This window comes from Lemur catta, chromosome 9 (genome assembly GCF_020740605.2).
Source record: "Lemur catta isolate mLemCat1 chromosome 9, mLemCat1.pri, whole genome shotgun sequence".
Taxonomy (NCBI): Eukaryota; Metazoa; Chordata; class Mammalia; order Primates; family Lemuridae; genus Lemur; species Lemur catta.
The window spans coordinates 15,588,133-15,613,576 of NC_059136.1; the positions used below are offsets into that span (position 1 = coordinate 15,588,133).

The following is a 25,444-nucleotide window of genomic DNA, read 5'->3' on the forward strand; positions in this document are numbered from 1 at the left end:
CTTTGTGGCGGAGGACACTGTTACTGTTGGCATTTATTAATATTAAAACAAGATGACACGGAGCAGAAAACATCAAAGGAACCACAAAAGCACAAAGTCAAGGTACAAACAAGTGGCCCTAATCTTCAGGGTCCTGGTCGTGGAGTGAGAAGGCCCTGCTCAAAGGAGGTCTCTGGGGGATGCCTCGTAGGCTTTTGCTTACAAAAGTGCAGCTCTGCAAGCTCAAAGGCCTCCTCCCTAAACGAAGATGCTTAGAAACCCCTTCATGTTGTGTGTTTCCAGTGTTAGGGAAATGTTTCCCAGGGATTTCTCTTTAGAAAAGCAGCAACTCTGTTAAAGGGAAGCACCAGATCAACATTAAATTCTCCTCTTCTCACACCACAGCCAGCTCGGGGCATGGACAGCTAAAGGTCCAGGTTCCAAGCACCTGGGGCCAGGCTGCCCAGTAAGTGTGGCCCCTTGACCACATCCAAACTTCCCTTAGAGATTTGTTCTGTAAAATCTGTAAAATTTGGATTCAGCCTAAAGGCTGCATTCAAGGCTCCAGAAGGCCACGTGTGGCCCCAAGGCCACAGGTTCCCCACCCTGAAGCTGCAACCTCTCCATCATGTGTGTCTGCGTCCCAGGCATCAGCCTAAGGGGCACTCCACGAGTACATCCTCGGGGCCTCATCCGTGATGCCCCTGGCTCTTTCATTTCCAGAAAGCACCCCTTTCTTTACCCTCCTCCTTCACCCTCCCTTCACCCTCCTCATATGTAGGGATCCTAAAATGTTTGAGGAACATCTCCTGTGTAGGCAGAGCAGCCAGGGGGAGGCCCAGGGTCCTGTGTTTGAGATGGCAGTTAGCAAATGTCTCACGATAAGGAATGGAATTCCATCTCTGAAACCTCTTATGTTCCACAGAACTGACAAACAGCCTCATATGACAAATACGGACCAAGAAGGGAGTTTTCTGGCTTATAGAACCTCACTACCTGTGGGGACTCGCTGGGGGGCCCAGCACACCCCAGAAACCAGGACCAGTTAAGGTACTCACCGAGGCGAGGGGAGGTGATGGTGTTGGCATTGATCTTGTCATTGCAGACCTCCTGGTAGCACTGTCTGTAGGCTGCTGGCTTTGACAGGGCGGGACACTCGCTGCCATGGCGCCCGGTGACCTTGTGCATGCACTGCACCACACGGGACTGCAGGCCCTTCCCGCAGGTTGATGAGCACTGCCCGGGAGAGAGACAGCTTGAGCTGGGCTCTAAACTGGACTGGGGGATGGGATGATGGCCTCAAAATGCAGCTGCCCCTGGGCCTGGCCCCTGCATGTCATTCCCAGGTGTGTGCAATAATTCTGGGCACAAGAGGCAGCTGCCTGATGGAAGAGTGTTTCAAGATATTGTGGGCTGCATGCTTGTGTCCCCCCAAAATGCATATGTTGAAGCCCTAACCCCCAGTGGGATGGTTTTACGAGGTGGGTTTTGGGGAGGTGATTAGGGTTAGATGAGGTCTTTAAGGGTGGGGCTCCCATGATGGGATTAGTGTCCTTATAGGAAGAGAAAGAAACTAGAGCTCGCTCTCCACAGTGAAGGTGCCATGAAAAAATGGCTATCTCCAAACCCGGAGGAGAGCCCCCCTGACACCAGGTTTGTCAGCACCTTGATCTTGGACTTCGCAGTCTTCAGAACTGTGAGAAACAAATGCCTGCTGGGTAAGCCACTCAGGCTTTGGTATTGTGATAACAACCTGAGCAGACTAAGACATAAGACAACTGAAATATTAATACCGGTTGCATTTCACCTCCCACATCTGTTCCGAGCAGAGAGCTAGGCTTGAAATTCTCGAGACAGTGGGCAGGGCGGGTGGGTGGTCCAGGAGGGACCAGGCCTGATTATCACAGGGGTCTCCCCAGCGCTTTCTGCTGCTTGAGGCTCTGGGGGCTTTGTCCAGTCCTGGGCGTGGAGAGGAGCCCAGTAATGACTGGCATTGAATTTCCCAGAAGCTTGGAAGGTTGGGGCTTAGAATTAAAGTTAAAATAAAGTACAACCTTTCTGAGTCCTGGACTAACACGCGTGGCTCACAGTGTTAGTGTAGACACCACATCCCCAGCTGCCGGCAGCTCCAGCACTGGCCGCGCTGGCACCAGCAGGCAGAGTTTGCTAAAACCAAGTCAGCGCAGCTGAGCAGATGACCCCAAACTCCCAAGGAGGGGACCTGGTAGGACTGTACTCATGGCCCTGTTCCCCCAGCATCTTTCTTCACATTCTTTAAGGTATTTGCCAGGGAAGCCCTGGTCACATATCCAAGTCCTCTACCCAGAGCCTGCTCTCTGAGCTCCTTGGCCTTTGCTTACTCTCCTGGGAGCCCTGGAACTGTCTCTCCATCCAGCTGGTCTCTTCCCAGCATGAGAGCCAGACCCACACGTGTCCCTTCTCCATCTGGTGTTCCCAGCGCCCACACGGCCCCCGATGCACAGGGTTCTGAGCGCGCTCTGCAAAGGCTGCGGGCACAGCAGCCCAGCTGGAGTTAACAGCAGCACCTTGGGGAGGGGAGCAGGGCCAGGAAGGCTTGGGCACAAGCTTTGTTCTCCGAATGTCACAAGTGGTGAAGATGCCAGGTGACATCTGGACCCTGTGCTTCCCTAGGGCCTCCTTGGGCCTGGCCGTGGCCGGTGCTGGAGGAAAGGCCTTACTGGGGGGGCGGTGAGGGTCACCTAGCACAGGCTCAGTGGGAGACTGTGGTGTTGTCATTTGTGCCCAAGTAGGCACCGTCTGCTCCCAAGGGGGCTTCTGCGGGCGAGTCCCTCTGCTTGCTTGTCTGACAAGCAGGTTCATGTTTTCTTTCACATTAGAAAGATACGCATTCAGAGGGAATGTTGCTCTGAAGGAACACCGGTCTCCAAATCACAAAAGAGGTGGGAAAACCACAAGCAGCTCCCCTGCGGGCCCCCCCACAGCACATTCGAACCAGAACGGCTCTGCCCCGACAGGCAAGGCTGGCCCGGCCGCTGCCCCATGCCTGGCTCCTCAGCCCAGGTGAGCCCAGCAGCCGCTGCTCATGGCCTTGAGAATTCATCATGCGTTACAAGCGCAGATGTCAGGGCTCCATCCCAGACGTCAGCAGTCAGCATCGGGGCACACAGAAGTTTGTGGGGTGCTGAGGTTGAGGGATGAATTTGCACAAGGAGGTTCTCACCCACAGGGAGACCTTGAGCATGGGACAGGTGCTGCGGCAATGTGAGTCCTGCCTGGAGGGAGGAAACTGGCTGCAGGTTGGGATCTACTGCCTGGAGTTACCTGGGGAGCTTTTAAAATTCCTGACGTCTCAGACTGTCGGGGGGGGGGGGGGCGGTGAGGAGGGACCCAAGCATCAGTGTTTTTTAAAGCTCTCCAGGCGGTGGCCATGGCATCCAGAACTGAGAACTTCTGACTTCACCTGAACTTCCTCGCAGTGCCCTGTGGAGAATGCAAAAAGCTCTCCTCTCTTCCTATGAGGTAGTAATTATACACGTATAATTAAGCAAGAACAACATCCAGCCACAGCCCTGCCTGCTGAGTTTATAAGAAGGAGACAGGTGTGCTTGAAAATAACAAAGCAAAGGCTTTCGGTCAAAATTATTATTAGAAAAGAGTAAGCTGCCCTCTAAGTAAGAACGAAACCTCTGTCCAATTTGGGGGCAGGGGTGGAACGGTGCCCTCGGTTATTCTGTAGCCAAACTGCTGCTTGGGAAATTGCCACTAACCTGAGTGACCTTAGTCAAGGCTCACTATGGACCTATGGAGATCACCCAGGGGTTTAAAAAAAAAAAAAAAAAAAACACAAGTCGGTGGCAACAAATTCAACTGTCTTCTCCTAGAGATAGGACTTCATAATCGCAAATGAGGGAGGATGGTATAAGCAATGTTTAAAGATCACTTATGAAACCAGTCTGGGAAGTGGTTACACCCAGAGACTGAGTCCACACCAGCTGGGTGAATGAAGGGAGAAGCCAAGGGCCCTAATGCGGTGCCAAGCCACACCCACGCGGCACAGCGCCACAGCAAGGCGGAGCAGAAGCACACCAGGGCGGTACGACATCACGCAACAGCCGTGAGGGCCTGTCCACCGACAGCAGCACACACAGGTTCAAACCGGGCAGCATCTCAGTGAAGTCGGACACGACCATGAGTCCTCTGGCAACCGCACGGGTGACTCAGAAAGCGGAGCTAGTGAAGACAAGACGGACACTGCAGACATTTGGTTGCATCATACAAAACTGCTTAGAGTCACATTTGGTTGCATCATACAAAACTGCTTAGAGTCAACCGTTTTGACCCCATGAAAGCTGCCATTTCATAAGGCTCAATTTTATAACATTCTAGAGAAATAAAATAGTATTTCTAGATTCAAATGTTTATAGTACATAACTTTAAATATGAATGTATAACCCCATTAATCAGTTACATATTTTAAGCTCGCATTTGACTAGTCCACCTATACCATTAAAAACTTTTACATGTAAATTGGTCATATAATTAAAAAAAAACACCTTGCTCCCTGGGAAAACGGGATTACCATATAATCAGGGCTTATTTCTGCGACTATTTGGCATATATAAGGCCTCCTTTTGGAAAAGAGGGATATCTCTGCTGATCTATAAGCAACACCAATATGACTTTTCACTTCAGATCTTTACTGGGGCCATCGGCCATGGTGTCGCCTACTGCAAAACACCCAGGAGGGAAAGCCAGTATCTTCATATTCCTTCTTGGAGAGAGGGGCATCGGGGCAGGGCAGGGCGTCATTGGGCTCCTAGGGAGGGAAGTCTGCACAGGCTAACAGAGGGGCCCACCTCACTCCCCTGCATCTCCTGACAAGGCGGTACCCGGGCCCTGCCGGCTGGGGATTCAGCCAGGCTGACTAACTTCTGTTATGGAGCTCAGCCCCGCGCGAGTTCCAGGAAGGGCTGCCATTTCCTCTGCAGGTGTCATTAACATGTGAAAATCACACAAAGGCAAGGGCTCGGTCCTCTGGGTCTATGAAAACCAAGTGCAAAATGGACAGGGTCTCTGCCTGGAAATGGCTGACAACCACTGTAAGACTCACGTGACCTTGAAGACACACGTCCCCTCTGAAAGTCTGTAGCCTCGTTCAACCTGCTCTGGGACTGGGGGTGGGGGGGGGGAAGGCGAGCACTTGTGGTGTGTCCACCACGTGCAGGCGGCACACTTGCTCCGCCGTGGGCTCCCTCATAGGACTCCACGGAGGTGTGGAACGTTCCACAGCAATCTTCAGAGGCTGACGCTGGCCACTGAGCATGGCAGGAGCGTCTTGCTCAAGGTCACAGAGTTAGCAAGTGGCAGAAGAGGGACAGGACCCTTGCAGCCCCATCCCATGGACCAAATTCCATCCTCCTGTACGAACTAGAGGTCGTACTGGATGGAGCACTGATAGGAAGCCAGGAGTCAAAAACAGGTCCCTGCCCACCCCCACCATTTACGCACTATCTTTGCTAGCAGGGGTCACTGGCCTTTAATTCTCCAGTCTATAAAAAGAACTGCTCCGTGAGATCATGGAAGGGTGTGTCCAAAGTTCTTCAACCTGTGTCTGTCCTCACTGCTCACCAGCGCCCCCAGGTGAGAGGAGGAGGTGGGGGGGGGTGTCCCAATGGCTCTGCCCCAGTAGGGATTTTACTCATATCAGGATTAGGTTTTGCTAAATTCCAGCTGGAGTCCTAGGGGGTGCTGTTCACACAGCTGTGGGCTGTGGGTGGCTTCGGCTCCCTTGGAAGCATTTTTGAGACCGCTGGGGCACTTGCTTATCCACCCAGGAGCTGCATCTGAGCCAGCTCTGTAGCAGGAGCGTCCATGTATCAGGTGAGAAGGCAAACGGGTCACAGGCGACCTGTACACAAACCATCCCGCTTTTGTTCAATATAGATGTGTATGTACCTATGTAGTTTGAGAGACAAACCTTTAAAAAATTTCTAAATCATGTTATCATATGGTTTCTGGGAGTAATTTTCCTTTTTGCGTGTTCCGTAGTAAGAAACACCTATGCAATTAAAATAAAAATGGCAAATTCTGCCAAGGAACCTCTGTGAAACCTGCGTCACCTTCCATGTTTTTGTTTGAGTTGAGGTGGTGCTGAGCCACCATTTGGCCTAAAATCCACGTGTAATACCTGCTCCTAGGCTGGGGTTCTGCCCACGTGCAGTGGGGGGCACCAGGTGCCACCTGGGAGGGCGAGCCTGTCGGCATGCTGCATCCCATACTTACTAACTATGTGGCCTCAGGCAAATACTTAACCTATCTGAGCCGTACTTTTTTAAAATTTGTAGCATAAGTATAATAAATCCTTCCTTGCTGAATTGTTTCCATGAGTAGAGGCAGCATGGAACAGGTGCTCAGCAGGGTGTCTGGGATCGATGGACCTCAACAAGTACTGCTGTGTTAACAGCAGCAAAGGCATGGCCAGGAGTAACGAGAGCTTGGCCCGGGAGCTCCTGGAGCCTGGGAAGGCATGGTGGGTCTACGCAGCTCTCCCTGGGCTGCCGTGTCCCTTTGCCTGGCTCCAGATCCGGCAGCCGGACCTCCGGGAGCACAATTAGAGGCAGTTTTAGCTCTGGAGACAAATGTGATTGCAAACAGGTCTGAAGGGGCTGCGTTTGAACAGCACCCTCCTGTAACCCGAGCTGGGTCGTGTCAAGGATAACCCAGGCTCACACCGCGAATTCCATCTCTCCTCCCAGAGGCCTCAGCTTTAATTAAACAGCGAGGAGACTGCAGTGTCTCCTGATAGCATCGCGTTTGCCCCAAGCATCACCGTGAAGCCATTTTTCAGGCTTTCACAATCCAAGCGAACAGATCTATAAAAAACATATCTGGTCTTGTTTGAAACGCTCTTTCACTGGTGAGTGCTTTTTCTCAAGTAGCTCATTACATCAACATTTAATGTGGCCTCCCGAGACTCAGTTAACTGAGACAGAAGTGGAAGCAGCAATAAATCCACCAGAAGAGCTCCTTGCCAAGCAACCTGAAGTAAGCGTAGCCCACTCTTGCCCCCTCCCCTGCAAGTGCCTACAGCTGCACGTCACCGACACTGCCTGGTGACCCGTCCGGTGGGCGGGCAGCCCTTGTGTCCATCTGCCGCCCTTCCCACACAGGGAACAGGAGTCAAAGACACTTGGGGTGGAGGGGTCACTCCAAAAGCAATAATGAAATAAAAGTTTTTGATGCACAAAGAGCAAAAGGTTGTGGCAACCAAGGAAAGAGAGAGGGAGATCGGATTTGGATTTGTTCAAATGCTTTTCATGCTAATTATTAATATGAAGTGACTGTGAAAAAGACATTTCCCTCTAGGTAAATGAGAGTTTCCTGCAAAAAGAAGACAAGAACCTTCTGTTCCTTGGACCCACATGACAGCGAGGTGTGCGAGCATTACTGGCTCAGCTGCTTTAGAAGAACAGTAGCAGCGGCGGCAGGTCCCACCTTCTGCACACCTGCCGCGCACCAGGCACCAGGCTTACCTACGCGCTTGTGCTGCAGCCAGGGCAGTGCTCAGAACACAGCAGGTGATGAACAAATGCATGGATGGCCTCTGCTGGGGACACGGTGCTGCCTTTCAGAGAGGTAGAATGTGAGGCTCAGAGTGTCCCTGTAACGCTTCCCCAGCCACACAGCCCGGCCTGCTCGCCTCCATGGCCCACCACCCCCAGCAGGGAGGAACCAGGTCCCGACCACCACACAGAGGCCATCCCCTGATGACACCCTTCACCGCAGCGGGGACTCCCTGCCCTTCGCTTCTCCCAGCTGTAAAACAGCAACTGTAAATAACACCAGATCCCAACAGGATGTTTCGAGAATTAGCTAAAGGGGACTGTAAAAATCTTGGGAAAAGGAAAACACTACAGGAATGTTTAATCCGTGCCTGGGCTCTGGCTCCTGCAGAGTGGGCCCAGGCAGGGGCTGCCCCCAACAGGTTCTGGGGTGAGCACAGGTCTGGGTTAGGGTGAAACAACGCCACGGTGAACTCAAGGTACAATGAAACCACCCACATCCTCACCGAGTGGGCCAGCCTGCCTCTGGCGGGTTTCGAGTAGCAAAGAACATGAGAGGTAGGTGGGGGGTGAGGGGATAGAGAGGGAAAGAGAGAGAGAATCCTGACAGTAACTCTAATTCCTGTTTTTCTGAAAGGTGCTTGGCTGGTGAAATGTCAAAAGCTCTCCAAAAGCATTTTTGACAGATTTCCCCCCAGACTTGGCATGAGCAATGAAAACCTTGGAAGCTGTTGAAACCTGAAATAGTAGGTTTAAACAATAGTGAAAATCCCCACTCTCTCTGAGCTAGCTCTGAAACGGGAAATGCTTTCAGACAGACAGACAGACACACCCCATTCTCCCCCTTCAACTCTTCCTTCCTTTTGGGCAGTCTTAGCTCAGGTGCCCCTCATTCCTCCAAATTCAGAGCCTGCTGCCCTACAGATTCTGGCTGGGACTTTATAGCCAGGGCTCCAGGACACTGAGGTGACCCCTGGCAACCTGCAGGGGCTGGGTATCCCCCAGAGCCCTTGGGGACCAGAGTGCAGAGGGAACTGCAGGGGCAGCTCTCGTCGCCTCTCCTGGGGCTGGAGCTGCTCCCCATCGGGTAACTCAGCCTTCCCGTCACCAACTTTCCTTCCCACCCTGCTAGAGGAGGGTGGCCTCTATCCCCGAGGATGCTGCCCCAACCCCGCCTGCCCCGAGCCATGCCATTATCACCTGTGGGCATTCAGCTGGGGCTCTTGCTGAACTGTTCTTCTAAGACAGAAATAGTTTACATGCGCATATAAGAAATAAGGTTTTGATAAGAGACAAGAGACCTGTGGATGATGGTGCTGGTGAAAATGATGAGGATGAAGATGAGATGATGATGATCAAAATTTGCACCTATGAGGCATTTCTCAGTATCGGACACTGGGCTGAGCGCTTTACTTGGACGCCATTCATTCCTCAATCAGCCCCGTGAGGGGTACCCCCAGACTCATTTGGCAGAGGACACACCCAGACAAGGTTAGATGAGGCCACAGTAGGGCTGGGATGGGGACCTGTGTTGTTCTGACCACCTTCCCTGCTCTCAGGTCACCAACATAGTGTGTGGCAAAGCAAAAGTGTTCCTTCGGGATGGTGGCTTCTAATTCACCAGCCACGCCCAGGCAGTGATCAGAACTAGACCGTGGTACAGAAGAGGCCTGGGACAACCTGGCGTCCCCACTCAGATCTCACTCTACACAAAGGGAGCTGGCCTGACGGGGCATGCTGAGCAAATGGAGAGCAGGGACTGAGGGGACAAAGGCACTGGCCTTTAAATCCTTCAGCACAGCCCCTGTGACCTGCTTCCCTTCCATGCAGCCACCTCTCCTGGCAATTTCCTAGGATTTCACTGCCCTACAGCAAGCTCATTTCTGTGACCGGAGCAAGGACTGGGCCTTGGACTTTTCTGTGCAGCCCCAGGGCCCAGGAGCAGGCTCTGTGCACTAACACAAAGTGTTCCACACCAAGGGGGTATCTGAACACTCTACCTCCTGCTCCTGCCCAGAAAAAGCACTGAATTGTGATAACCACCTTTCACTGGCTGCTCAAACTCCTGAGAGTAATACTGAATGAAGGACTCGACTTTTAATTTCACAATTAGGGGGAGGCTTAACATCCTATAGAAATAAAAGATTTATACTAAAGTGTAAACAACTGTTACAAAGCCTTTTAGGGAAAAGGTTTTGATGAGCACGATGGGCTGGAGAGAGAGCACGTAGATACTGGGTTTTATAACACGCATACGCCTATGATGGTCAGAGCTGAAGGCATCTTATAGCTCAGCTCCTTCTCGTTTCAAATTAGGAACCTAAGTCTCTGACATGACGGTGCCCTTGAAAGCAAGGTGGACTACGAAAGCAAGGCAAAGACCAGACTCCCGGCCCTGCCATTTTCTAGTTTTGTGACCTTGGGAAAAAAGCTATATCACCACTCTGAGCCTCAGTTTCCTCATCTGTAAAATGGAGACAGATAGTTGTGAAGGTCAAATGACCCACCATGAGTGAAAGTGCTTCATAAATTCTAAAGCAATGGTGAATGTCATGGGCCAGTGTCAGTGAGCCCAATAAAAGCAGTATCACCTTCCATCAGCACCCACCCCTGGCTGTGGCTCCCCAGGGGCTGTCTGGGTCCCATTGCACTGACTTCATACCCAGCCAGCGGGACTCAGTGTGGCCCACTGTAGCCAGCTTCCTGTCTATCTGCCTCTAGGCCAAGTCGCTGTCCACTACTGAACCTCCAGGGCCTGGCACAGGGTCTGGTGCAGAACAGCAGCTCAGGAAATGCTGGTTGAATCGCAGTGATTTGGCCACAGGCCCACAGCAAGTGGGGCCCAAGCTGGGCAGCCAGGGGCCAAAGCAAGGGCCACTTCAGTAGTGGCGTCAGGGCTGGAACCTTGCTATAACTACCCCCTGTACAACACAAGGTCTGTTCATTGCTAGTCATGGAACTTGAGACTCCATCTCCACGCCCAGAACACAGAAAGGCATCTAACAGCTAGGTGTCTGAAGAACACACAGATGTAGCAATGTGTGCATGAACTTGAGCAGAGACGGGCTCTCCTTGACTTCCTCCTGGGGCGCACAGGCACTTCCACGTATATTGCATCATTTGATCTTCTGAAGGCCTCTGGGAGGGGCTAAAATCTCCATATTACAGACAGAAGGAAGGCTGGCTTAGGTTGGGAGGGTGCTTAGAAGCCCAAGTCAGACCAGCGCTTTCCATGGGGCCTCCACTGGCACCAGGGGGTCAATGACCACTTCGATCTTTTCAGCAAAAGGGAACACCATACTCTTAACATGGAGAGCCCATGGCTTTCTCTAAAAACCCCGTCCATTATAATCCCTCCAGAATAATTTGTTTCTCATTAGAAACATCCCATCATTTCAGTGGTGATTAATGTCCCTAGTCTTGAATCTGAAACATTTCAACTTTTGATCAGAAGTCATGCTATTCTAGAAAGAAATGAGACTTCCTCCTCCCCCGGGGTTGACTACACAGACCCAGCATTCACTGGGTGAAAACAATGATTTGCATTGTCTTCTGGAAAGAGCTGATACCCCAGGCAGGAAGGCAGCTGCAGGCCATTTCTCAACACACCAGAGCCGTAGCAATGCCCCAGGCAGGGAGGGACCGTGAAGTATCTCTTTCTTAGGAGACCCTCGTTAGGGCTCAGCCATGTGCCGTCGTCAGGATGGCAGGGAGGGGGCTCCATCCTCCCTCGCCCAGGCAGGTGCTGAGGAACCGTGCGTGCGCAGGTACCCTCGCCAGCAGCTAGTGCTGCTCAGCCCGGCACACCCGCTGCAGCGTTTTCCTCCCAGGAACAAGAAATGAGGCAACTGCTTAAATTAAAAAAACTTCCACAGTCACAATGCCACTCTGATAGTGTTCACTCTTTTATCTAATTTCCTTTTAGGCAACTTCTCTGCTGCCTTCAAAGCCTGACACGTGGTTTGGAGGCTGGTTACAGGAAAGGACCCCACAGCGACTGGTTTAAAAATGCAGCAGACCCCACCTGTGCACCACCGGCACCACCTGCAAGCTGGACAGCAAAGACGCACAGAGACCACGGAGCACGTCCAGTCTGAGCAATAGAAAACATCGGGGAAGATCCACCTTGTAGAATTCACTTACGTTGGCCCAGTCACTCAGGGAGTGAGGACACGGGGCTTCACGGGGAACCGTATTCTTCCCACTTGTGCATGGAAGGCAGAGGGGGAAAAATGGTGGGCCCATTTCCATGCCTGTTGGGGGGAAAGAGTGCCCCAGTGACAGCGGTGGGAAGGAGGGCGGTGAGGTGGACAGTTGGACTGGGCTCTCCTTTTGACGTCTACGCAGCCCCACCCGTTTGCTCCCAGTCCACCATGCACTCACTCACAGACTTCCAGTTTAGCATCCCTGGAGCTCTCTCTGCTTGGTAGGACAAACCTTCCCCCGGGCTCTGGCTCTGGCCAGGCGCCCACGCCGAGCGCTCTTCACAATGGCTTGGCACACACGGATCGGATGCCAGCGGATGCCAGCCCTGAAGAGCAGCCAAGATGTGGGGGAGGCCTTTTCATTGATCCCTCTTGTTCTGACTGCCAGGGACGGCTGATGGAGCTGGCTGTGGCAAAAGTGGGCACTGTGACTCCCAACACTTAACTGTGCTGAAACTGAGCATGGCTGATGAAAGAGGAAGGCCAGACAAAAGGCTCTGTCTCGCCTGGACGGCACTCCGGGGGCTGTGTGTGCTGAGTTTGCAGGACAGCATGCCAACGTCCTCGGCCAGGGAGGGCCCCCAAACAACAGAGGAGGGAAGGCTCCCAGGCTGCGTGAGCCACTTGCTACGTGAGCACTAGGTCTCGGGCAGGGCTGTGCTGAGCTTGCCATGTACTAGTCCTGCTCATCCTTTGGTGTTTTGCTGCTCCTTGGACCAGGAAGTTCATTGTACTTAAGAAAACAAAAGTGTCCAGTTAGTCCTCAAAACCAGAATGGTTAGGCTAAAGAAACCCAGGCCCTGGCTGGCCAATGACCATCTGCAGGTTACCCCTGGCTCCAAGGCACTGTCATTGTGACTCCCCGAGCCCTTCTGGCTATTTCTACCATATGGCCTGAGCCCTGAATTGGGGTCTAGGAGCTTCGACTCTGCCAGAGGAGCGTGGGCAGGTCACTTAGCTGTTCTGAGCCTCTATTTCCTCTTCTGTACAACAGGGATGACAACCCTGGCTAGAGAGGACCAGTGACATGAGGCACAGTGGTATACCCCAAAGAGGAAACCAGTGCCGGGCACCTCCAACCTGGGATGGGCACGAGTGACCACTCCTTTCCTCTGCCGCCTGCCCCAGGACACCTGTGGCCATAGTCATCAACAATAGCATAGGCTGCATTTAGAGTGTGACCACTAGGACCCTGCTAATTCCCCAACTAGAATGACAACTTTCTTCCAATTCACACCTGGGCATCTGACATCTAAACGACGTTATTCTGCCTGGTACTGTATTAGGGACTTTCCCCGTCTGCATCTGCTGGACTCTCTGTAACCACTTAGGCGTAACGTAACCATCAATTCTTTAGATGATTCTGACATAGAACATTTACAAACATTCTGCTTATGGATCAGAACTTAATCTGTTGATGTGGACAGTTCACCTACATTTCCCTGGGCTAGGATTGGGGACCTTTCTCAAGCTGGGTCTGGATGTACCTGGACAAGAGACATTTCTTGGCAACATTCCATAAAAGATTGGGGAGCCCTACTGATAACACAAGGTTAAATCAGATCAGAACGCGCAGTCCTGGGGACTATGTCCCACAGCGGTGTGAGCACTGGGTGGATTTTAGGCAGTGAAACAGGCTTAGTTGTCAAAGTGCTTAGTCACATATATTAGTCCCTCTGAGCATCTCTGAGAAACAGGCATGGCCAGCATTCATGATTCCCATTTCAGAGATAAAGAGGCGGAGGGTCAGAGAGTTTAAGACACATAAGTGGATTCTCGGGGCTGCAAATCAGCCCTTTAATGTCTCTACCACATAATCCCAGGTTCTTAAGGCTCAAAACACATTATCTCTTTTGCCTTCAAATTTCTCTCCAGTATAGGATTCATCCTGGCAGCTTCATACTAAGCTTTATTAACACCCGAGTTACTGTGTGACATCCCTGTTTGTTTTGGGGGGAAACTCATGGGTGGCCTCAGTACTATTGCTTCGGTCAGATGTTTGGATCAGGGAGTAAATAGGAAGGAGGTGTTTTTGGTCTTCCTCAAATTTACTATTACGTAGAGGTGGCAATTTAGCACAGCCAGGCAAACCGGGAGGAATTTGGCTTTTTTTGTACTTGAAGAGTTTGGAAAGGTTTGTGTTCTGACTTGGGTTGGTAGGGGAAGTGGTGGCATTTCTGCAGAAATCAGATTCTAGTAAGTTTTGCTTTCCAATGGACAAATCACTCTGCCTTCCATAAAGCGGAGGAAGAAACCAAAATATCTGCTTGAGCCATGTTGCCAGATTTTCAGAGCAAAGCCAGAATTCAAATTTTCAGGTGAAATGCTCCCATTTTTAAATGTTAGCAACTAATTTCAAAATGCTTAAGATATTGTGCAGGCTGAGCAAAACCCAATGGCTCCTGGTCACCGGTTTGTAACCTCTGAGTGAAGAGATATCAGGACAAGCAAGCAGGGAGTTTTCCAGCTGCTAAGACCGTAAGGGAACACACACTCCCTATGCTTTCCTTAGACGCTGCACAGCTTTCGTGAAAAGGCTCTCTGGAAAACCCACCGGCTGGTTCCTGCACGTGGCAGTGGCGCGCACCTCAGTTTCCAGCAAACAGGAGTCATTCAGAGATATTGGGTGAATGAGTAAGAGAAGGGTTAAACAACAAAGAATTTTTTTACTTGAAAAAATGTTAAATTGCCGTTTAACCCTCCTTGCCCCTTGAGGGTGCTGGCCGCCATGGCTCTGTGACACCCCTCCCCGCCCCCACCAAGGACCCCAATGCTCCACCCCTGCATCTTCCAGGCCTTTGCCCAAGGGTTCTAGAAAGGAATGGAAGTGATGATTGCCCCACATGCCCCTCTGCGTCTGTCTGGGCCAAGCCCACAGCAGGATGTTGGAGCCGGGCCAGATGCTCTGCACTCTGGAGCCCCCTCGTCCTGCTCAGGGCTGCATTCGGTTTCCTTCCGAACACACGTGAAGCGGTGGAAGGCCCCCAGCAGGACCCAAGGGACAGTGCTGGTGCAGAGGGCAAGAGAAGCAGGGAAGGAAGCCCGTGCGGCTGATGGGCAGGTGCAGCGTGTGGAGAGAAAGTGCATTTGCCTGGTTGGACTGCGCCTGCCTCGTAGAACTGGGGCCCCCTGCGCTGTGGCGGTGGCCAGCAATGCCAGCACGCTGTTCTCACCTTGGACCAGTCCCCCGTTTTCCACTCGTAGCAGCCCGAGTAATCCTCACACGCCTCCTCGGCTCTCGGCCTCGTGGACGCGTCGCATTTCCCTTGGGAGTTGGTGCATGTCACGGTCCGTTTCCGTGTCCCTTTACCACAGTTGGCAGAACACTACAAGACACCGTTGGGACGGTTAATCCAGTCTGATTTGGTTCAAGTCCATTAATACCTCTTTAAGTCCCTACTGTGTGCCACGCCTGGTGTGGGGATACAAACATGAGAACCTCAAAAAGCTCAGTCTGCAGAGTCCTCCATGTCTGAGAGGCCAGTGTGGGGGAGGGACACAGGAGTCAGGATTTGGAAGAACTTGGGGTGCCCAAAAGGTCAAATGAGGGGAGTGCAATTCAGTGGCTGCCTTAGGTCCAAAAGACCAGTGCAGTGCATGAGTTCAAAGGGCAATGGCTGGGGGGAATCACGAGTAGAGTGGAGGACAGGGGACAGCTGGAGCAAGGTGAGGCCCCCAGAGCAAAGAGGGCTGAGGCCCTGGCACCTCCCATCTGCCTTGCCTGGGCCAGCCTGGGGCACAGGCCTGATCCAGGGTGGAAGAGGAGGAGACAGAAAGCAAAGCCACAGGTAACCTCACAAGGTGGGGGGCCAGCCTCGCAGAGAGCGCCAGGGAATGTTTTAACGTGGACACCAAGAATAGTAGCAGAGGAATGCTCCCGGTGCGCATTTACTTGCTTCCTGGGAGACCTGACAAGGGGCAGTGGGGAGGAACTCGGGTGGGGCCTGAGAGCTGAGGAACGGACGTGCAAGCCTTCCAGAATTCAGCATTCCCATACCCCCGGGCAGCACGAGGGAGCGATGAGAGACGGCAGGACATAAGCACAGCGGCACTCTGCCAGGCGTCTGGAGCCTGCTCCTGGCACACTCCACAGAGCGGTTCGGGGAGGGACGGTGCCCAGGCCGGCACGAGCGCTTCCCATCTCCAAAACCAAAGGAGAAGGGAGCCCGGGCAGAGCCTAGGAGCTGGCCCAGGGAGCCCTCCCTCTGACTTGCTGGGTGTGGACCAGCGTGTGACTTCCCTGCGAGGCCCTGTCCCCACCGTGGATGCAAACATGTAACTCAGCGGGCTGAAGGCTGGATTCTGCCAAGGAGACGTCATACTTGCTCAGTTTACCAAAAATGTGGCAGGCAACAGCAGTGTCTCAGAGTTACAACAAACTCAACTTTTAAAAAACATTCTACTGTGTCTGCTTAAAAAAAGGTCCACAAAGGACAAATGTTATTCTCAATATTTCTATCCTTAACATGTAGCCCACAATAGTATCTAGCTTCCTCTTTCCTAGGAATTCATTTTGGCTCTCTGTCTGAATGTCCTGGGGGATTTTCTTTCAAGACTAATCTAGACTGGTTTGTGTCAGAAGAAATACACAGGCTTCAGAAACTGATGTGCCCTGGGGGAGTGGGGAGAGCAGGCGCATTAGATCCTGCGGGTGGGGTGAGGGGCTGCTTTAAAGGGATCTTATCTGCTCGACTCTGCTCCTTTCCCTTGCACTTCAACACTGGATGTCCAGTCCATTTCTCAAGCAAACCTAGGCTCGGCCCCCTCGGACCAGCAGCCCATTCGCAGGCAGCCTTTGTCCTTGGGGAGGGGTGGTGCTGCTGGCTGACACCACCTCCCAAGGGGAAGGGACGCAGGAGGGGTGGTGTCCGGTTCTCTCTTTGCTCCCCATCAGGGATGGGGCCTGGAAGCTGAGGTCAGGAGGGACTCCACACATTCTGCTTCCTTCTGGATATTTGATCCTCCTTCTAATAAAGTCAGGAAGTGAGCGATCAACACTGCTGGCTGAACAAAAGCCATCAATACAAACCCACCCACGAGGAATGAAACCCACTTGCTTACAGCAGGAGAAAGGCTCTTGGGCCTTCAGCACGTGGGGAAGGAGCAGAAATACCAGTTTCATGAGCTTCTCATGGGGGAATGGTTTGATTCCAAGTGAAATGTTTAGAAGGAAGCCTTTTGCTCAAGCCGATGGCTCAGCCAGCATTAGGCTGACTGGTGCGGACACCAGTTCAGGATTAGCATTAGGTATACACAGAGATAACAAACACACGGAAATTTCTTTAAATCTTGCTCCAATTGTCTCATATTTTCCAAACGTTGTGATCGTCAGTGTCATAATGATACGTGATGACGTCAGGCTTGGTAGGAGGCGTTTTTTTTTTTTCCCCGTAAGAGCGTCTGAGTGGAAAATGTATGGTTTTGATCTGGTTAGAGCATGAATCTTGTTTAGACCAAGAACCAGGCCATCGACTCCCTACGGCTCACCTGGGACGGGGAAAGGGAAGGGACTGATGCCAACTTCTACTCTTCCAGGAGAAAAAGAAAGTCCCTTGAATATTAAACTTACAAACCTAAGTACATATAGAGAAAAAAAGAAACAAAAACCAAATTTTAAAACTCCCCTCTTTTCTTAAAACATCATAAATGGTAAAGACTCGGGTCTTTAAATGAGTACATGTCAAGATCTGTCTGAAAATTAAAATCAGTTTTAGAGCAACCAATGGCAGACGTTTTGTTCATTAAAAATGGGCTGACTAATTTTTTTATTCAAAATAATTCCAACTGTTTGGCAATAAAAGGGAGCTTCAAAAATATTTTCCACACTGAAGAGTGTCTTGGATTGAGCCTCTCTCAGCTTCCCCAGACTACAGTGGGTGTTCCACCCTGGGGGAAGCCTGCCCTTCATTCAGCTGATTTTTGTTCTTTATAGCCAACCAAAATCAGTATCGATGCAAAGTCAGTGCAAAGCCCTGAAGGATGACATCAACAAAGACAGAATCGTATTCCCAGGACCAGCCTTTGAAATGAGAATGTTAGGCTTAACTGACCTCTTTCAAAATGTTTTATGGCATGAGATTCGTAACCGCGACTGGCACACTAAAAGCTGTCCCTCCCGGCATGCGACTTGCGCAATCTACACACTGCTGTGGAGTTAGAGGGAAGCCTTTGAAACCACCTTCCCAGCCTGGCCACACTACGGTGCAAATGTGCCCAAAGGAGAATTAAAAGGTCGGTGGGGGTCTGTGTATCCACCTTTATGTGAGAATCGCTGTGGGACATGGGATCAAATAGTGTTTTCACTGTGGTGTCAACATACACATCATCAAAAACACGAATGCCTGGTATGTACCATATGTGTGGGTGCTTCTGCAGACACGCTGTTATGTCAGACTGAATTTGAGGCTATGCACGCTAGAACGTAACTTTGAGCAGGCCTGTGGGTAGGTGAGGGCCGTGAGGCACAGGAATGTGTCATAAACACCATGGGGCGACAGGTGCCGTGTCGGGGTCCCTGTGGGTGAGGCTTGGAAGCCCTTACTGTGGTTTCAGCTCTGGCAGCAAGCCCAGGCACCCACCTGTGACCACTCAGACGCCTCCCAGATGGACAGGCAGTCTTGGCCTTCGCAGCTCTGCACCGGCGCTGGCCGGGGGCCTGGGCAGTACAGGGGCCGTGTGGCGACGTGGGTGCCATTCTGTAGTTGGTACACGCAGGTCACCTCCCGGTGCTGGAAGCCCTTCTCACAGGTCGCCGAGCAGGGGCTCCAGGGGCCTGCCACCCACCTGCCAGAGGGAGGAAAGACAGAGAGAGAATGAATGGGGTGAGAGGCCAGCTTCCCCGGAGGGCCTTCCAGACGGATCATGGATCCAGGGCCTGTGGGAGGAGAGATGGAGGCAGACTCAGGGAGCTCTGCAATTGACTTTGCCGATAATTCCGGAACCTTGGAGCAGAGGGGCTGAGCTGAGTGGTTATCTGGCTCAACGGCCTCCTCAGCACATTCTTTCTGCACACAGCACCCTGTGGCAGATGGAGCTATCTGGTCACTTCCGTCCCGGGAGTGGCATTACATATCCCTGCTCTTGTCACGGGATGTGCTTCGTGCAACAGGGTGTGAGTGGACAGTGCTGCCGGCCACATCCTGGCAGAAGCTCTGAATGTGGCTATGTGGTTTGGCGCTGATGCTTTCTTTCTTGCCCTCTGCCAGGAGAACAGCAGGTCCCAATTCAGCCTGTGCTCTGCAACAACACAATCTGACATTGTTGTGTGACACAGAGATGTCACCTACTTGGTCCCTGGCTGAGCCGGCCAGCTTTGCCCTCTCTCTTGTCCTGCCTCCAACAGTCCAAGCTCCCAGGAGCTCACCACTTGACAAGGCACCTTGACCCCTGGAGGGCTGGGTCTGACAGCGATTCAGCTTTTCCTCAATAGTCAAAACTATCCTGAATTCCACCTGAAACCAAACCTGACCACGATGAGCTGCCCCACTGTTTAGGAACATCTGTGGCAGTTCCCCTCCTGCAGGGCACTTCGAGTGGGCACCGCATGGTGCCAGCACCCGTTGCTGTCCAGTTCTGGCTGACCTGCTCAGCCTTCCACCCACACACTGCATGTTTATGGGGGGCCTCCCTCATGCCTGGGCACAGTCCGGGTTCTGACAATGAGGCAGTGACTGAAACAAAGTCCCTGCCGTCGGGAGCTTACATTCTCATGGGGATGGACGACAAACCAGTGAACAAATATAATACAACATAGCACAGCACACATAACATAGGCACTACCTATGAATAGAGACTATGCCACATGGTCACAAATGCTTTAGTGACAAGTCCGGCAGCATTAGGCAGAACAGGGACTAGGTGTGGTGAGCTCTGTTTTACACAGTAGTGAGGACGGTCTCGCTGGTAAGCTGGCACCTGAGCAGAGCCTGGGAGGAAGTTGAGCCCCACGGCCATCTGGAGAAAGGCTTCTGGGCAGAGGGCCCGGCGGGTGCAAAGGGCCTGGAGGAGCAGCGACAAGGAGTCCAGTGCAGCTGGGGGAGGGAGGGAGCAGGGGAGGGAGGGAGAAGGTGGGATCTGGGTGGTGACTGTGGTCCACACAGAGGTCATGCCCAGGACACATGGGGTGGCAGGGCTGGGGGGCGCTGGGGGGAAGGTTGGGAGAGGTTCAGCAGTCCTGACCAGCACGTGTCTATACCCCCCACTCCATCACTGAATTGAAAAGTCAGGTCTGCAGGGAAAGAGACTCAAGAGGAATGTGAAAAAAATTTCATTCAAAAGGTTTTGTATATCCAAGAGGCTTTCCACAAAAATGATTTCTCGATTTGGGCAATTTGTAGAAACTGACTTGGGAGGGGTGTTCACAGGTGAGGCTCCGCAGAGCTGCGAGGAATGGCCTTCCAGCCTCTTCTCTCCTTTGCCTCTGCTGGCAGAATGGAAAACAGCCCATGCACCTCTCCTTCCTGCCGTCCAACCCTTTCCAGAAGCATCCTCACGACCTCCCTCCTTGCTGCGGCCCAGGGCCTTGCAGAGGGATGGATGGCATAGCCCCCAGCACAGGTAGACGCGGATGGAGCCGTGTATGACGCTTTGCTCCTGAGCCGGGGGTCTCCGCCATTCACCCCTCTCCTGAGGCTGTGGAAAGTGGCTACCCCCACTACTCCCTCAGAGTTCGATGGTCATTGCCAGATGTACTGATGACCTCCCATTTCCCAGGAGTGGCTGGGATTCAAACAAGCTCTACCTGCCACCAAAGCAGCCTCCTGCCCCTACCACGCAGGACCATTAGTCTCTCAATTGAGAAACGAGTATGGATGCATCACAGCTGCTGGTCACACACCAGGCAGCTCGGGGCACACCCCTCACCTCACACCCCTACTTCCTCCCTCAACTCCTGCATCCCACCTCTGCCCGGGGTTTTAGATGCACAGGTGCAAGTGTGGCTCAGTCCCCAGGAACCCGACACCTGGCCAGACCAGCAGCAGGTGGCTCACTGCAAGGTGGAGGTGAGCACAGGCCTCGGTGGCCTGGAGGGAGGTGGCTCGCTCTGCCTCAGGGCCAGAGTCCAGGGGAGGTGATGTCTGAGCTGAGTCTTGGTCAGGAACCTTGGCCCGGAATCAGGTAGGCTATGGTATCTTGCTTGACTCAGTAGCTATTTGTCATTCCCTGACACGTGATAGATTTTTAAAAAATGGTAATGGTAAGATACTTGCATGCCCATGTTCATAGCAGTATCATTCACAATAGCCAAAAGGTTGAAACAACCCAAGTGTCCACTGGAGGATGAATGTGTAAACAATGCATGGTGTGACCACAAGGAAATATTATCCAGTTGTCCAAAGGACCAGGATTCTGCCACATGCTACAACCTGGGTGAACTCTGAAAACATTATACTGAGTGAAATAAGCTAGTCACAAAGGACAAATACCACGTGGTTCCACTTACATGAGGTCTCTGGAGTCATCAAACTCCCAGAGACAGGAAGTAGGGTGGAGGGTGCCAGGGGCTGGGGCGAGGAGGGGCTGGGGTCAGTGTTTCGTGGGTACAGAGTTTCAGTTTGGGAAGATGGAGAAGTTCTGTGGTTGGATGGTGGTGACGGCTGCACACTGGGAATGTACTTAATGCACTGAGATGTCCACTTAAAAAGGATTAAGATGGTCAGCTTTATTTATGTATATTTTACCACAATTAAATAAAAAAAAGATGATAGCAGTGGGGGGTTAGGAGCAGGTGGTAAACAGGTGGAAAAAAGCAAAGAAGTGAAGCATTTCCCAAGCCCCAGGCAGGCAAAGGCGAGACAAGGAAAGAGACCAGTTTTCAGCTTTGTGCTGATACCTGGTACCTGCGAGTGCTCCTGCCCAGGGCGGGCAGTTCAGGTGTAGCTGAGAGAAACCATTTCACTCGAACACCCTGGCCCCAGGAGCCCATCGACAACACCTGAACATCATACAACTGAACATTACCATAAAATCACATTGATTCCAAATCCAGTCATTTGGGAAAGGGACTGCAGTTCTGTAAAACCATTTATATTCCAATTACAACTTAAGCGCTATTTTTTTTCACTCATGACCCCTAAAAACTTTAACAGCAAAATTTATTAGCCAAGTTTGAGTTAGCAGCTCTTCTTAAAAGCCATGAAACTGTAATTCTTTAGGAAGTCACAGTTAACACGTCTCTAGTGCAAGTCACCCTTTCTCTGGTTCCTCTGGAGGAGTCAGAACAGACCCTACTTGCTTCTCCGTCCGCCACGGACTCCGTTTCTCTGCATGTACTTCACATTAAATCGTTCCAATGAGATACTTCGAGCGGCTCAGTGATTGTATGAGACCCTTTATTCTTTTTAAATTGCTGCTATAACAAATTACCACAAATTTAATGGTGCAAAACCAACAGAGATTGAGTCTCTTACAGCTCTGGGGTCAGAAGTCTGACACGAGTCCCACTGGTCTACAGTCAGGGTGTCAGGAGGGCCGACTCCCACTGGAGACTCCAGGGAAGTCTGTTTCCTCGTCTTCTCCAGCTGGACGCTGCCCGCACGCCTTGGCTTGCGGCCTCTTCTTCCACCTTTGAGGCCAATGGCGTCAGGTGCATCTTTCTCACACCGCATCACTCTGAGCTTCTCTTCTGCCCTGTCTCCCACATTGAAGGATCCTTGTGATGACACTGGACCCACCCAGATAATTTCTCTATTTGAATGCCAGCTGATTACCAACTTGTGTTAGTCTGCTAGGATTGCTGAAAAAAATTACCACCAACTGGGTGGCTAAAAATACCCAGAAATTTATTCTATCAAGTTCTGCAGACAAAAAGTCCAAAATCAAAGTGTTGGCAGGGTTGGTCCCTTTGGAGGACCCTGAGGAACAACCTGTCCTGTATCTCTCTCCCACGTTCCAGCGATGGCTGGCTATCCTTGGCATTTCTTGGCTTGTAGAAGCACCACTCCAGTCTCTGTCTTCATCTTCACACGGTGTTCTCCCTGTGTGTCTGTGTCCTTACGTGGCCGTCTTCTTATAAGGACACAGTCATGTTGGATTAGGGGCCCGCCCTACTTCAGTACAATGTCATCTTAACTAATTACAACTTCCAAATAAGGTGACATCCTAAGATACTGGGGGTTAGGACACAACCTTAATGCACTCTGCAGCCTTAATTCCCCTTTGCCAGGCAAGGTAACATATTCACAGGTTCTAGGGATTAGGATGTGGACGTCTTTGGGGCCATTACACTGCCTACCACAGACCCAACACATTCATAGCTATGAGAAATTTCGGCTTCTATTGAAAATTCAGCTTCTATTTACATCTTGATTTGGTTGAGATTTCAATGAGGCAAAGCCTGTGAGAGCTACTGAGATGTGACTTAGTTGTCATAAAAAACCAGTGGCATCATCAGGGTCACATTCTTCTGACACAGTTACTTTATGTTGAACATAGAGTGGCTCTCAAATACAGACAGCCAAAAAAGAGGACAGTGGAAGGTCATTTATTTTCAACAACCTTAAATCATAAAAAAAACAGCACGAGATGTACTCAAAATCTGAGCTAACGAGCAGTTTGTACAAGGGGTCAACTGTCAACTTTCTCCCTCCCCTAAACGGGTGGAAAAGCAGGCTCTGACACTGGCTGAACACCAATCTGTGCCAGTCTGTGTGCTAGGAATGTTCCCTACATTTGCTAAATCAACCAAAGTAAGGAAACAAGATGCCTCACGTGATTCTACAAGCATCTGTTACAGAGACTGGCAACTTCCAGGCAGGGCACACAAATGAGCCACACATACAATGTCACAACAGGAAATGAAGGACAACAAACAGCCCCAGAAGCTCCAGGAAGCTGCTGGGCGAGCCAGAGGGAGAACAGCCAGTGGGGTGGTTAATTTGCTCAACTTCAGCTTGTTTGTTCCCCAGACACAAGTGCCAACCTCATGCCGAGTCCTGACCCAAGAGCTGGGACACTCGGCTCAGTGTCCCCACCTGCACGGAACTCATCAAGTGTGTGGCCCTTGGAGGGGGCAACATATAAGCAGGCAGTGTCCTTACCCTCTGACAAGCTCTGGGAAGGAAATGGAACTTGATTTGGGTCCTGAAGGTCAAAGTGAAGTTGTCCAACCAAAGCAGCAGGGCTCAGTGCTTGGACAGAGGGAGCCTGCCCACGAGATGTCCAGGAGGGGCAGTGCGGGTACAGATGCCAGTCTGGGATGTCTGGTCCTGGGAGGGTCCTATAGGCTGGGGTGGGACAGAGGAGGCTTTGGGTGCCTCCAGTAGTGCCTTGGGGCAAAACGATGGCTTTCCCAAGGCAGTAGTGGGGAGATGGACAATAGGCCCTTAGAGGGTGGAGGTGCCAGGGCTTTGGGACTGTGGGGTCAAGCAGAGAAAGGAGCCAACAGAGCCAAGCTCAGGGTCCTGACAGCCCGAGGCATGGGTGGATCCTTCATGATAGGAAGCACGAGGGAAGGAGCTGGCCCGGGGCAAACGGTGGGCGCCGCTTCAGAGGGTCGGGCTGAGGGGCGGCTGGGCCGCTGAGCGCAGGCGTCGGGAAGGGTCTGCTCCTATAGTTTGCAGTGGGGGCGCAGGCAGGTTGGAGACACAGGGTTGGGGAGTCATGAGCAAGGTCTCTGGGAAGAAACCACAGTGAGAATGACTCATCCAGAGAGCTTAGATGGGGAAGAGAGGCCGGAGGGCAGGGCTTGGGGAGCGCAAGCAGCTAGGGTGGAATAGGGATGGGAAGGGGACAGGGTTGACAGGCACAGGAGGGCGGGAGGAGTGTGGAGGGGACACCGGGAAGGGGAATGGGACCCTGGAAAGCATTCTTTGGATTTGGCACCAAGGAGAGGCTGCTGGCCCAGAAGAGGCCTCAGCTCGAAGCAGGGACAGAAGGGGATGAAGAAGGGAGGCGGGGGCGCGACGCCTCTTGAACAATGTGGTCTCGTACCTGCAGAATGGGCTCTGCAGACCCTCAATCTTGGGTGACATCTGAGCTTTGGACACTGGGCCTGCCCTGGCAGTAGAGGTGAGGGAGGAGTCTCATCACTCCAGAGGCACCCTGGAATCAGAGTGGCGGCACAGAGGCCTGAGAGACCGTGGCCAAGCATGCTGCATACCACGCTGCATGCGGAAGGGAAGAGGCAGGAAGACACGTGCAGGTGAGGGGAAGCTCTGAGCTCGGCTGAGGGGCAGAAGCAGCTGCTCGGGAACAGACTGGGAAGTTCCTCTCTGGACACATCTGTCTGGAAGGGCCGCCCCTGTCCACAGGTGGTGCCTCAAGGAAAAGTCATCGGGGGCTAAACGATGGGGCCCATGGTCCTCAGGGTCAATATCCAAGACTCAGGCAGCCACAGGGGACGGAAGCCCAGGACCCAGCAGGTGGGAGGAACCTGGAGGGGCGGGGACAGGCTCAGCCAGGCTAGGCTGCTGGCTCTCTTTGGGATTTGGTGACAGGCTGGGCTGCTTGGTGACAACACCCTGAAAAAGTCCCATGTGAAGAGCAATCTCATCCATTCCTGTCCCGGGGAGACGTGGGCGGTCTGATTTGCAAAGCTGCACGGAGCAAAGCTCTCACTTGTTCATTCTCTGCCAAGAGCAAGTCTGAGAGAGCAGGCTCACACTGAGCCCCATGGGGTCAGCCCCGTGACCCCAACGCAGGCACAGTCATCCCTCTTGTTTGTGCCCAGTCCTTTCCCACCGCCATATGGATCTCAAGCCCACTGTACAGGAAGGG

The 25,444-nt window shown here is 52.2% G+C and overlaps 1 protein-coding gene across 1 annotated transcript in view; it reads right to left on the minus strand.

The window, feature by feature from the left end:
• The window catches only part of ADAMTS17 (ADAM metallopeptidase with thrombospondin type 1 motif 17), a 280,726-nt gene that overhangs the window by 567 nt on the left and 254,715 nt on the right, over window positions 1-25,444 (minus strand). The window contains exons 19-21 of the mRNA XM_045561079.1: window positions 18,307-18,511; window positions 14,902-15,054; window positions 1,038-1,215 (exon numbers count right to left, since the gene is read on the minus strand). Coding sequence (XP_045417035.1) covers window positions 1,038-1,215; window positions 14,902-15,054; window positions 18,307-18,511 — 536 coding nt within the window. The remainder of the gene's footprint in view (window positions 1-1,037; window positions 1,216-14,901; window positions 15,055-18,306; window positions 18,512-25,444) is intronic.